The sequence below is a fragment of the Saccopteryx leptura genome, chromosome 1 (genome assembly GCF_036850995.1).
Source record: "Saccopteryx leptura isolate mSacLep1 chromosome 1, mSacLep1_pri_phased_curated, whole genome shotgun sequence".
Lineage (NCBI taxonomy): Eukaryota > Metazoa > Chordata > Mammalia > Chiroptera > Emballonuridae > Saccopteryx > Saccopteryx leptura.
This window is the reverse complement of record NC_089503.1, coordinates 216,267,649-216,281,652: the sequence shown is the minus strand read 5'-3', so window position 1 is coordinate 216,281,652 and position 14,004 is coordinate 216,267,649. Positions and strand designations below refer to the sequence as shown.

At 44.3% G+C, this 14,004-nt stretch overlaps 1 protein-coding gene across 2 annotated transcripts in view; it reads right to left on the bottom strand.

Moving 5' to 3' along the window:
• ARHGAP10 (Rho GTPase activating protein 10) overlaps positions 1-10,380 on the bottom strand; it is a 283,692-nt gene extending 273,312 nt beyond the window's left edge. Inside the window, exon 1 of one of the 2 annotated variants that reach the window (XM_066386249.1) lies at positions 9,844-10,380. In XM_066386249.1, coding sequence (XP_066242346.1) covers positions 9,844-9,997 — 154 coding nt within the window. In that variant the 5' untranslated portion in view covers positions 9,998-10,380. The remainder of the gene's footprint in view (positions 1-9,843) is intronic. The other variant, XM_066386238.1, reaches the window with a different exon arrangement.
• Positions 10,381-14,004: the final 3,624 nt, after the last annotated feature.

Genomic DNA, 14,004 nt, shown 5'->3' with positions numbered 1-14,004 from the left:
GCTTCTCATCTCTCTCCCTTCCTGTCTGTCTGTCCCTATCTGTCCCTCTCTCTCTGTCTCTGTCACTCAAAGAAAAAATTTTTTAAAAAAAGAAACAAGCCCCTCCAACCCTGCCCTCTCTCACTCCGTGGGCCAAGCAGAGTTCTAAGATCTTTCAATATGTAATTCTAAGGAATGAATACCACCACCACCACCCAGTGAGGTGCCTTGCTATCTCCATTCTACTAATAAAGAAACAGAAAGTTAATGCACTGAGGGTATGTAACGTGCCCAAGGACACACTGCTAATAAGTAGTAAAATCAACTTTATAGTCAGAGATAAAAGCATTCTTTTTTTTTTTTTTTTTTTTAGAGCATGAAACATCCTGTATTCAGACCTGAGGTGACATTACTTTGGCCAAATTGATTTCCTCCAGCCACATGCCTCCCGTGACTCACTATGAGATGGTGTCAGAAGGCAGACAGTGCCTGTGGGCGACCAAGTCAACCAGGAAGGAGAACTCACACTGCCCGCTGAAACATTAAGTGGCACAGAATTAACATCTTCCTCAGGAAACAGGAGGAAATTCCAGTTCAACCAGGGCGGCAGCCTAGCAGTGGTGCAATACAGGTGCGATTCCAGCAGACCTTGAAGTTAAAGAGATGCGTGCCTGAGAATGTCAGGTGTCAGGGGTTCTTCAGTGCTACGTGCATGTGTGTTTGTTTAAAGAGGAGGATGGCAGGCTTTCTCGTGACAAAAGCATCCCTTTGGCAAGTCTATAAAGTATGCTCCTATATTAGGATAATCAAGTGGAGCAGGCTGTGGTTCCTGTTTGTTTTCAGGCCTATCACAAAACACCAACCAATCCCTTCCTAAAAATCCCGTCCGTCTGACCCGACCAGACTGACAGTTACCATAGTGCTTTAATGTGCACTGTGTTTATGACTACAAACATCATTTTTCCTCCGCCTACTATTACTGGAATTCTAGTTTCAATAAAGCAAAAAGAGGCTCTTAAAGATTTTGTTGTTCGTGAGCCAGACCAGTTATTTTTTACAGTCCTGAAATTTAAACTGGCTTGCTCTGATGATCCACGTTAAGCTCCTAACTTACAATATCAAAATTAAATGTTACTAAATGTCTTTGAAATTTATAGATTCTTTTTTTTATATAGATTCATTATTTTACAAATTGTTTGCAATGCTAGTGTTTTAAATTTCATAAAATTAATTACAGTGAGGCTTTCATACTGGATAAATTCTCTAAGTAGAGTTCCATAATCAAAATATGCATGGATATAGGGTACATCATAGAAGATCTTGTGTTATTCATATAACATCAATTGAATGCCACTTGTAGAAAATAATAATTTAAACTAAATTAAATAGAGCTACATGTATCCACATGGATAAATCTCACAGATAGGATGCTGAGGGGGGGAAAGAAGCTGCAGAACACTTATAGTATGACTCCATTATATAAATTTTAAAAAACATGCAAAACATACCATTATTTAGGAATGCATTCAGATGAGTTAAAATGCATGGGAATAATAAACATCAGATTTGAGATAGTTGCTAACCAGAGTAGCTTTTATTTCTTAAATTGAGAGGCAAATACAAAGATATTTATTAATGATATTTATTTTTATATTTCTAAAATACCTCACAAACTGTTAAAAGGAAAAAGGCTAATACTCAAATATGGGAACAAACTTAAAATTTACTAAAGGATGAGAGGTGGAATGGCAAAGAAAAGAACGTCTACAAAAAGGTCAGAGGTGCACCTCAGAGACAGAGACTGAGGGGAAGGAACTGTTTTGAGTGGAGGTCTGTATCTAGTAAGCAGTCCTACATCAACCCAAACTCTAATGTCTCTACTATACAAATTAGCAATCAGCGTTATGTACAATAATCATGCCAGAGCACCGTGAAATTCACAGTATTTTAAGTCATGTTCATTGTACTGAGCTAACAAGAACAGTCTCCTAACTATGGTAGATCATGAAATGTACACACATTCTTGATAACCAGGACTTATCATAATAACTTCCTCTAACAGGAGACCACAGTTACACCCCTTTATGGAGACAGCTTGTAATTGTGGTTAAGGGTTTTGGTGTCAGACAAATGTGGGTTCACATACCAGCTCCACCACTGACAAATGGAGTGATCTGGACAAGCTATTAATCTCTCTAAATTCAGGATCTAATCTCCAAAATGGAGTAAATAATAACACACCACACTGAGTAAGTCTTCATGTTAAATAATATAATGCTTGCCCTGAATTTAAGACAAAGTAAAGCAAATAGTTTATGCTTAATAAAAGTTATCTACTATTATTGAAATTATTTAAATTATATACAACACATAAATAATATAAAACACTTTTCAGATGTAGTCTGGGATTGCCTATTTGTCTCTGGAATGGAATTTCACTGAAAGTAACCTAGTAAAACATCCATGACATCCTTAATCAGATTTGTAATCCTAGAAATGTCTACACACTCTTCTATGAATCCTGAAATAAAGCCAATTTTTCTTTCAACAAGATGTAGAAGGTCAAAGGCAACGCAAGACAACACAATGTTAACTGAACGTTTTCATAGCGATGGTTCTAACATCAAACTTTAAAACAGCAACTAAAGACACTATATACTATACCCATGGTCAAATGTAAACAGTTTACCTATTCCCTACCCACATACAGCTAGCAATCACTTACAGCAGGAGTTATAGTAACTTGCAGACAACACGGTGTTTTTGACTTTTTTTTTTTTTAATTTGTGCCTCTCTTAATGATGTAGAAAACAAAATCATAAAGCTGATATATGGCTTAGAGTCACGGGTTTCAAAACAGCTTCCTTAGGAATTTGTCCTGGAGATTTTAACGATTCTGTTGTAGAGAAGAGGATTACCTAACAGCTCTTCAGAATCTCCACCCCTCTTAGAGATGTCTCTGGGTGCCTTCTTTTTCTCCTTGTGAATTTCCCATAGCAAACACAGAAATGTCCCTTACGTTCTAAGGATTTCCTGCATGTTAAACACTAAAGATAATATTCTCCAAAAGCACCACTGCACTGTTCAAGCATCTAAAAGCCCCAGTGATTGATGGCATCGTCTCAATTCCCCTGCTCATCTCCACTCTTTCTCTTCACACCCCCCCCGCCCCAAGAGCTGGAAGGGAGACCAGCTGCTGACGCCACGAGCCTTGGCCACAGGTGGCGTGCTCATTTCCAACAGCCTACTAGAGCCACCTTCTATTGCATCTCCAAATCTCTGTGAATCAGAAATAAATATTGGAAAATATTTCCCCAAGATGCCACTCCAGCTTTGATTTACCGACTCACCTTCAAGATTTTCCAGCATCCTAAACTACATTCAACCTCGGAAGCCTTTCCATAGTTTGACAAGTGTGTCGCATCTTCTTGGTGGCTAGTAAAAATGAGTTGGACAAATATATTCTTAGGGTAAATAAGCACTATAAGGTTCAATACTAGTCACTGGGCCAGAGCAGCTATTTTTCAGGTAAGAAAGGGTGCTTATTCTAAACACTTTACATATATGAACTCATTTAATCCAACTAGTAACTCCTGTATGGTAGAAAGAACTATAATCTCTGGTCTACAGATGACAACAACCACAGGGCCACTGTTATGAGGGGCCGAGCCATGCTGCCACCCAGACACACTAATCCCTCAGCCTACAATCTTAATCTGCTGCGCCATACTGTCTCATCAGCTATTTTAAAGATTAAACACAAAAATACCCTCCTCCTCCTCCTCCGAAAGTCAATGATACTCCCTAGTCGGCCCCCCGCCACAGTCCCCCCCAAAAAAACCTAAGCAAAAAGGAGATGGTCGAAGGACCCTAGCAGTTGGGGGACAGGGAAAAGGCACTGTGTTAGAGAGGCACAGAGAACATCAAATAAGTCAACTGACCAGTTAAACGTTCTGAACAAACCTAGCTCCAGCTGCTAGAGGGCTCTAAATGCAGGCAAGGACCACCTGCAGTGTGTCAAATATCTAAAGCTTTGAAAGCCTGTCTTGGTCCATTCGCCCAGTTAGTCTGATAATAATTATTTTTACAGCAAGTCTACATTCATATTAGAAACCAGACCCCTGTTGTAAAACCCCAAATGAGAGTTTAAGATTTATCTCAGAGGATGCCCTGAAATGCGTGTGGAGGGAGGGGGGGTTGAGAGGGGAAGGTGTTGATGGGATTTCTTTGTGGCAAAGAATATACACAAGTATTCTTTTTTTTTTTTTTTAATTTTTATTTATTTCTTTATTCATTTTAGAGGGGGGGGAGAGAGAGAAAGAGAGAGAGAGAGAGAAGGAGGAGGAACAGAAAGCATCAACTCCCATATGTGCCTTGACCAGGCAAGCCAGGGTTTTGAACCGGCAACCTCAGTGTTTCCAGGTTGACGCCTTATCCACTGCGCCACCACAGGTCAGGCCACAAGTATTCTTTTCCATTCAGAGACCATTCATATTTTTAAATAGCATTTTATTTCTATACCTCTCTAAATTCCACTTCATAAGCACATCAACACAAAATTTACAATTATACCACTCCATCAAAATTAGGGTGCTAAATAGCAGAAAGCCCAACTGAAACTGACTTATGTCATTCAACAGGATACGCAGAGGTGGGCTTCGGGCACAGAACAATTTGCGGCCCCCAAAGCGGCATCAAAAGTCAGACTCAGTTACATCTGCTCCATCATCCTTACTTTGGCTCCCCGCAAGGTCCCACGATGGATGGTGGCCGAGGCGCTAGGCAACGCGACCAGACACCGCAAAAGAGTGAAGAACCGTTTGAAGGGGACTCCTCACACAAAAGGAAATCTTCCCCGAAGTGTCCAGCAGACTTCCCACCATGTCTCACTGTCCAGGACTGAGCATTCTCCTCCTCCTTAAACTAGTCGCCGGCCCAGCAGGCAGGTTTACCGCAAGTGAGTTCGAGTTCACTGATTCTCAAGCCTGACTGCATGTCCCTTTCACTGCTTCCCGTGGGACTCGGAAGGTCAGCTGCAACTGAGAACCACTGAGTTAGACTCACCAGAATTACCCCTAACTACATTTCCTTTCCCTGAGTTAGGCTAATCACAATTACACCTAACCACTTTTCCCTGAGTTACTTGGTAAAAAGTGTAGACCCTTGAACAAAATTTGGATTGTCAGGGGGAAAAAAATAATCGTTGGCCGGTCAAACAACAGAATCTACACAACCACTTTACATCTGTGTTTTCAACACACTCACACATCATTTTATTCAAGCCTCAGGGCTTTCTGCTGCAGTCCCATTTCACAAATAAGAAAACTGAGGTTCAGGCCCTGGCCGGTTGGCTCAGCGGTAGAGCGTCGGCCTGGTGTGCGGGGGACCAGGGTTCGATTCCCGGCCAGGGCACATAGGAGAAGCGCCCATTTGCTTCTCCACCCCCCCCCCTTCCTCTCTGTCTCTCTCTTCCCCTCCTGCAGCCAAGGCTCCATTGGAGCAAAGATGGCCCGGGCACTGGGGATGGCTCCTTGGCCTCTGCCCCAGGCGCTAGAGTGGCTCTGGTCGCAACAGAGCGACGCCCCGGATGGGCAGAGCATCGCCCCCTGGTGGGCAGAGCATCGCCCCTGGTGGGCGTGCCGGGTGGATCCCGGTCGGGCGCATGCGGGATCTGTCTGACTGTCTCTCCCTGTTTCCAGCTTCAGAAAAATACAAAAAAAAAAAAAAAAAGAAAAGAAAACTGAGGTTCAAATTCACAGAGTGAAATTCTTTTAAATCCTTCATATTCCCTATGTTTCAACGCAACAGCCACTTAAGAAATTTCTCCAAAAGGAATCACCACATGAACTATTTCTTGGAAACAATAAACACAAAAGCAGCAAAAGGGAACTTTTATGTTGTCCTGAAGAAAACAAAGCAAAAGTCATCAAAAGAGAGAAACCTAAAAGAAGTACTAAAAGCAAGACTTGGAAGAATTAAATTCTAGTCCTGGCTGCCACTAACATCCTTCTCCATAGCTGTGACTAAAAACAGGCTCATATATGAGGACCCCCTCCAGCTTTTCTCTCTTCTCCTTCTGCTCTTTCTCCTACACACACACAAAACTAGGCAATCTAAGTGTACTAAAGAGCATTGATGGCATATACCCATCCATGTAAGTGCTTTAGAAATATGTATTCCCCTCTCACAGAGAATATAGTCTCTCAAGAATGCCTAACATAAGGCCCTCCCTCAGTAGCTCAGTTGGTTAGTGTATTGTCCCAGTATACCAAGGTTGCAGGTTCAATCCCCAGTCTGGGCACATTCAAGAATCAACCAATGAATGCATAAATAAATGGAACAACAAATCAGTATTTCTCTCTCGCTCGCTCACCTAGAATCAATAAATTTATTTTTTTTAAATAATAAAAGAATGCCTAACAAGATTTATGAGAAAGAGATATATAGCTTATTGCTGTTTCTGGAAAATATGCCACTTGTTTCTACAAATCAATAGCACCTGAAACTACACTGACATCACGTGAATGGCTTACAAAAGTTTACACTGTATTGAAAGAGGACACTGGTTATTCTAGGAAAGGAAAGGAATGGGGGGAAAGGGACTAAAAAAGGCATTTCAACAAAGACTCCATTGAACTGAGTGAATGATCTCCCACTCGACCACATAAGTCAACAATCCCAGACTCTTCTCTCCCACCCCTCCCTGCTGTCTCCACCCCACACAGATGTCACATACTATCTCTCAGCCGTCCATCTCCTTCTCACTACGGCTGTCCGGCTTCTCTGAAACACCTTCAGCGATTTTCCACAAGGTAAGGTCCATATTCCCAACCTTGCAATTAGGGACCTCCATAATCTAACACTGCCCTTCCTCCCATTCATCCCATTCTACTCCCCGAAATGAAATCTTTATTCCTCGTCTTCAAACACTGGTGTTTTGGTTTCTTCTCAGCTGGTTCCCATCTGACAAGGTTCTATTCCTTCTTTAAAATACCAGTGAGTTCACAAACTTCCAGAAAACCTTCCCCACTCTAACCTACAACCAACCCTTATTCCTGGTAAAGCGAGAATGCTGACTTGTCACTGAATTATTAAACTTTTAACGTGTGTGTGTGTGTGTGTGTGTGTGTGTGTGTGTGTGTGTGTGTGTGTGTGTGTAACCTTTGTTTCTTCAAGAACTTAGCACAATACAGAGAGGACATGTTCCCCATTTTGAACTTTATTCAAATCGAGGACAATGAACTCAATTACCTCTTTTTTCTTATCTCAATCCCAATATTTAACAAATTATAGGTGCGAAGTATTTTCTGATTGCTACATAACTGAACTCAGCAGTAAGCCTTCAGTTCCCACAGAACCCCCTCCAACTTCTCTAAATATTTGTGGAATATTCAGAGCATCAAGACATCAAAATTACATAATTCAAACAAGTATTTAGTGCATGCAGGAGACATGCTACAGGGCAATTAAAAGTAAATCATTTACGCACACAATTCTGAAAATGCATACAATACCATGTTTGCAAAAACAATGCAAAACACCAAAATATAAGCAGTCTGTCCTAGCTGACTGCTATTCTTGCTAAAGCTCCTCCCTGCACCTCATGTCTTGCCTGGACTTCTTGACTCTCAGATGTTATGGAAAGGCTCACTGGTTAGGCAAATGATTGAACCTAGACTGCAATTTCAAGTGAACTCATCAAACAATTTCCAAACACTGCAGGACCTTACTGATGCCTCTTAACAGTAGGACAAGAGAAACTGGACACAAAAGAATTAAGTGACCTGCCCAACTGTCATGTAGCCAGGCCCTAACAGTGAAGGCGAATTAAACTCGGATGTCCTGACTTAAGTCCAGTGCTCTTGATCTTTGATAGGAACTCAATGTACAGTTTATGGAGCATGGTGGGCAAAGGCAGCGTCTTCCTAACTGGACAAAAGCATGTTAGCCAAAGCTGTGTCTTTGTCATCTTCTGGGAAAGAATGTAAATTAATTAAACGTAAACATGATAAGAAAAAGTACACTTTGTGGTTGCTCTCTCAAGAATGATTGTAAGTTATGGCTTATGGTGAATGTAAAGGACAAGAATCAAAGGAATATGACACCAATTTACAAATTCACGAAGTTTGGAGAAGGCTGACAGCTGGCTCCCCAGATGCACTAGCTGCTGCTGGAACACCAGGCATGTGTCCTGTTTGGCAGGAGAGCTAATATGCAGTCACATAAATAGCTTTCTACCAGTGGCCAAACTGGCTTTGCCATCTGTCTCTCTCCAACACCGAAGCCTCTCTAGCTCCAGAGAGAGCTGCTACAGCCAGTCAGAGAGAAGATACACTCGCCCAGCCAGTGACACTGGTTAACACAAGCTACAGAAGGAAACAGTCTTCTCCTTTGTGATCACTGTGTGTGTGCATGTGTTCTGCTTTTCCACACTCACTCTTATATATTTACAGCCCCTCCCTACTTCCCAACCAACACCTACCCAATGCCAAGGCACTGGAGAGCCATCAACCAAATAAGCACACTAGTCATATGTCCCAAACAAAGTAATTCCCAATCCTCATTTTGCAACAACGAAGAGGTCAGAGAACCGAAAGGAACCTTGGACATTCCCCAGAGCAGCTGAGTAATGTGCTTCCAAAATTACAAGGATGGCTCACTAAATACTTCTTCAACCTTACTCCAACTTATTCATTAAGCGAATATTGACTGTTCCGGGCACTGTTCTGGGGTCTTGAGACAATTGTTCAGTATGTTTTAGCTTCTCTAACACAAAAGGGCAGGGTATTTTTCCTAGAGGTGATGTCTACAAACATAGGAGGAGTTAAACTCCCAAGGCTGGATATTACTGAATTGAGAAACTAGAGAAGAAATACCTTAACAATACTGCCTGCCCCCTCCACTGTCTGCTGTATGGGCGAGTCTTTTTAAGACTAACAGGGAGCACTCAGCGGCATCCTCAGAACCGGCAATGGGTTATAAGCCTGGTCAGGATGCCCAGCTTCTCACTGGAGCTAATGCCTCCCCATTATCAGCAGCATCACCAACCCAATGTTCCAGCAGTGAATTCGGCCCACCTCCCTCCTAGAGAGACTCTCCCCAGCTACTCAGATATGCAGACATATATACACACACAATTTCTCCTGTGGCCACTTCACTTGCAAGTCTTTCAAAAGACAGAGAACCAGGGGAAGGCATGCAGCTTGACCGGGGTGGAATTCCCTATGTGCAGGCAGCGCTCCCCCGGGGCCAGGCTGTCTGCGCCCCTGGGGAGCCAATCTCTGATCTCCCCTCCGTGCAGGAGGAGGGGAGGAATGTCCGGAAGGCTGCACAGCGCCAGGTGGACTTTCTGGTTTAGCACAGTGAAGGACCCGGGACACGATGGTCCGGAAAGATCAGAAATGGACAAGGAAAGGGTGCAATGCAATTCAACACCCAGCAGATTTTCAAAGAATGCTCAGAAAAGTTATTTTGAAAACTCACGAGACAAAACTAGTAAAACTGACGTTTCGTAGGAGGCTGGGAGCAGCTTTAGGGTGCAGTCGAGCCTGCCCCTGGGCGGTCCCGCGGGGAACGCAGGCACCGAGGGGTACCCGCGGGAGCTGGCGGGCTCGCGGGCGGGTCTTCCACGCACGGCTCCTGGCTCGGGCCGCCGAGGAGGGGTAGCAGCGGGAAAGGGGACTAGGGACCAGTTGCCTGGGAACCGGGGAGGAAAAGCCCAGGCCCTCCCGGACCCGAGAGAACCTCCAGATCCTCCAGCCGCTGGCGCCGGGTACGGGGACTGCCCGGGAGAGGCTCCCCTCGGGAGAGGCTCCTCCCGGCCGCGCCGCGCCGCAGCCCGCCCACGCCCAGGACCCCGCTTACTTTTGGTCGCGGCGATGAGGTTCTTCCCGTCCTTGATCAGCTCTTTGATGAACTTATTGGTCCTCTCGAGCTCCGCTTCATGGGCGCGGATCCTCTCCCTGAACCACGGGCTGTCCAGGTAGCAGTCGCTGAACTCCAGGGGCTGCAGCCCCATGACTGCAGCAGTCGGCGAGCACGGCCAGCAAGCCGGCCGTCGGCCCGGGGGCGCCGCCAGGTGCGGGGGCGCGCGGGCAGGAAGTCCCGGCGCAGCTAGCAGCCCCCGGCGCGCGGCGAGCGCGGCGCGGACATGTCCCTCGGAGCCGAGCCTGACCGCGCGGACGATCGGGCGCCCCACTCCGGGCGGCCCCGCCCCGCGCGGCCCCCGCGCCGAACACCCTCCCCGAGGCGCGAGGCCGCCCCGCCCCAGGCGCCTCCCTGGTTCCTACCCCGCGCTCCCCCTCTCGCCCCCTTCTATTTCCTCCGCCTTCTTTCTTCCTCGCTTCCACCCCCTTCCCTTCCTTTCCCGGGACGCCTCTTCCTTCTCTTCCCCGCGCGCAGTGGCCCCTCCTCTTCCTTCCGAGGCTCCCTAGCTCTAGAATTTCGTCCGGCGACTCCCCGCCACCCCGGGGCGCGCTCTCCGCCCCTTTTCTTCGGCTCCCCTCTTCGGGGTGACACACAGGCGGCTCCCCCAGGCAGGGAACTCTACCGGGACAAGGAAGGGGAGTCTCACTAGCAGCCTCTAATCCCGCAGCCCGGACGACATAATTCAGAGGTCTGGCTTGCTAGGGGAAATGATTGACTCATCTCATTTATCCTGGAACAGACAGTCCCTCGGCTGTGCATGGACTCACATGCAGGGCTCTCTTTTCCTTATTTACGTTCCTGGTTCATGTCAAGTAAAATGCATATTAAATCTCCGCTTTAGATTGCAAGCCTTACAAAGGCAGGCAGCGTTTTCTTGGGGGGCCCGCAGCATCTGTGATATCCTGCGTGTCCACACTGAACAGGGTAACTAAACCGCTGAGGGAGTTGTTTCTGTTGTACTCAGCAGATTGTATTTGCTTGGGTAGGTAGAGACGATTATTATTGTTCTAAAAATAACCACTACAAAACAAAGGCCAGGCTATATGTGTGGTTTTCACGAGGTGGGGGTAATGCTCAAAGGAGAATTTGTGTCAGCGCACCTGGAAGGGTGAACTATTCCATGTGTTCTGGAACAACTCAAATGTGTCCCTAAAAAAAGTTAAGCCTTTTTAAATATACTGAACTTTATACCTAAAAGAAATCAATTGTTCATGATAGTAACTTTTCACAGTGGCAACTAATAATTTATTACCCAATTATTATGGGCCAGGCACACTCTAGTAACTCTATATACATTTTTTACAGGCTCACATGTTTACGTGTACAACTTTACTAATAATATATGTTAATATCACCAAGAAGCTTCAAAGTGATTGTTCAAAACGTTGGGTGTTTAGGAATCTGTTTAGACAGCATATTGTAGGAGTGTAACCCTCAGGATCAAGTTAAATAAGCCTCCTACTCAGTAAGCTCTTTTGTTACAAAACAGCAGGGTGAGTGGCTAACCCAAAGATAAACAGATAAACATAACTTTCATGTCAGTCAGCCAGAGAGTTCAAAATGTTTTACAACTAGTTTGAAAGCTTGTCTCCTATTGAAATCATCAGAGAGGTGGGAGTTTACTGAAAAGAAAATAAAAAGGGCAAATAAAGGGAAGAAGGACACTCAGATAGAAGGGATGTGGCCCTGGCCAGCTAGCTCAGCAGTAGAGCGTTGGCCCGTGTGGCAAACAAGAGAAGCGCCCATCTGCTTCTCCACCCTTCCCCCTCTCCTTTCTCTCTGTCTTTCTCTTCTCCTCCCACAGCCGAGGCTGCATTGGAGCAAAGCTGGCTCCAGCACTGAGGAGGCTCCATGGCCTCTACCTCAGGTGCTAGAATGGCTCCGACCACAAAGAGCAAAGCCCCAGATGGGCAGAGCATCGCCCCCTGGTGGGCATGCCGGGTGAATCCCGGTCCAGCATATGCGGTGGTCCGACTCTGCCTCCCCACTTCTTGCTTCAGGAAAAAAAAAAAAAAAAAAAGAATAGAAGAAGGTCTGGCAAAACGGCCAAACACTGACAGGCACTCAGTCCCCAGGTCCACACAAATTCTTGCTCCCAGTAGTATTGTTCATGATAGCCAAAACATGTCAATCCAGATGTCCATCAGCTGATGAATAGATGGACAAAATGTGTGTATCCATACAATGGAATATTAATCTACTATACCAGTGGTCAGCAAACTCATTAGTCAACAGAGCCAAATATCAACAGTACAACGATTTAAATTTCTTTTGAGAGCCAAATTTTTTAAACTTGAACTATATAGGTAGGTACATTGTTATTATAACCTGCACGCCCGCACGTGGTATTTTGTGGAAGAGCCACACTTAAGGGGCCAAAGAACCGCATGTGGCTCACGAGCCACGGTTTGCCAACCACTATACTACACAAAGGAATGAAGTACTGATGCATGCATGCTACAACAGTATGAACCTTGAAAACATGATGCTAAGTGAAAAAAAGCCAGTCACCAAAGACCACATACATTTTTCGAAACAAAATGTCCAGAACAGAGGAGTCTATAGAGACAAAAGGTAGATCAGTGGTTGCCAGGGCTTGGAGGGTAGTGTAGGGGTAGAGTAAGGGGTTTCTTTGCAGGCTGATGAAAATAATTATTTTCTTTTTTATTAGTATTATTATTTTTTTAGTGAGAGAAAGACAGAGAGAGAGAGGGAGACACACAAAGACAGGGAGGGAGAGGGATAAGCATCAACTCATACTTGTGTCACTTCAGTTGTTCATTGATTGCTTCTCATACATGCCTTGACTGGGGAGCTCCAGCAGAGCCAGTGACCCCTTGCTCAAGCAAGCAACCTTGGGCTCAAGCCAGCAACCTTGGGTTTCAAACCAGTGACCTTTGGGCTCAAGACAGTGACCATGAGATCATACTGATGATCTCACAACCCTACGCTCAAGCTGGTGAGCCTGCTCTCAAGCCGGCGACCTCAGGGTTTCAAACCTGGGACCTCAGTGTCCCAGGTCAACACTCTATTCTCTGCACCACCACCAGTCATGTTTTTTTTTAAAATTAAATTTATTGCAGTGACATTGGTTAATAGGATCATATAGGTTTCAAGTATACATTTCTATGTCTATTATCCATATACTGCATGATGTGCCCTCTACCCAAAGTCAAACTATCCCCCCATCTCCTCACCCCTTTCCCTCTGGTAACAACCATACTGTTGTCTATGTCCGTGAGTTTCAGTTTTATATCCTGCATATGAGTGAAACCATATAGTTCTTAGCTTTTCCTGACTGACTTATTCCACTTAGCATACCAGTCTAAAGGCCCATCCATGTTGTCGCAAATGGCAGTATTTCATCTTTTCCTATGGCTAAGTAGCATTCCATAGTGTGTATGTACCACATCTTCTTTATTAAGGTGACCAACTTTTTTACAATGAGAAGGAGGACAAAATAAATTGAAGAAAACAATATCGTAAATAAAAGAAAAATTTTATTCATTGCAACAATAATGCATAATGAAGACATTTATATTTTATATTGTAATTATGCTTACATGCCTATTAATTTTTAATTGTAAGAAAAAAGTACTCATTTAGTAAAACTAAATATCAAACAAAACCACTAATTTAGAGTGATTTTCGAGTGTATTTATCATTTTCTAATTAAAAAGTCTGTTTTATGCAACTATTTAATCAAAATGAGTTTTTAATAGATATGGTGAGAGGTTAGATTTCCACTTTAAAACTCAAATTTTGGGAAAATACTTGTAAATAAAATTATATGTATTTGGAAATTATTAAATAGATAATGAACTAATAAAACGTGAATTGTGCTTACCTGTCTACGATTGAATATTCACTGAGAAAGAAATAACTGTGAGTCTACAATGTCATATGTGCCATGTTGTGTTTCAGTAGGAAGTACACAAAGCCATTTGCGTGCTCGGTATATCGCGGGCTCTCTCCCGGTCTCCCGTGTGGAGCGCATGCGTCTCATAATCGCATCTCCCTGCACTGTACGGATCCTTGACCAATCGTCATGTCAAATACAAATACGTCACATCACACGCAATGGATCGACTCTGCGTT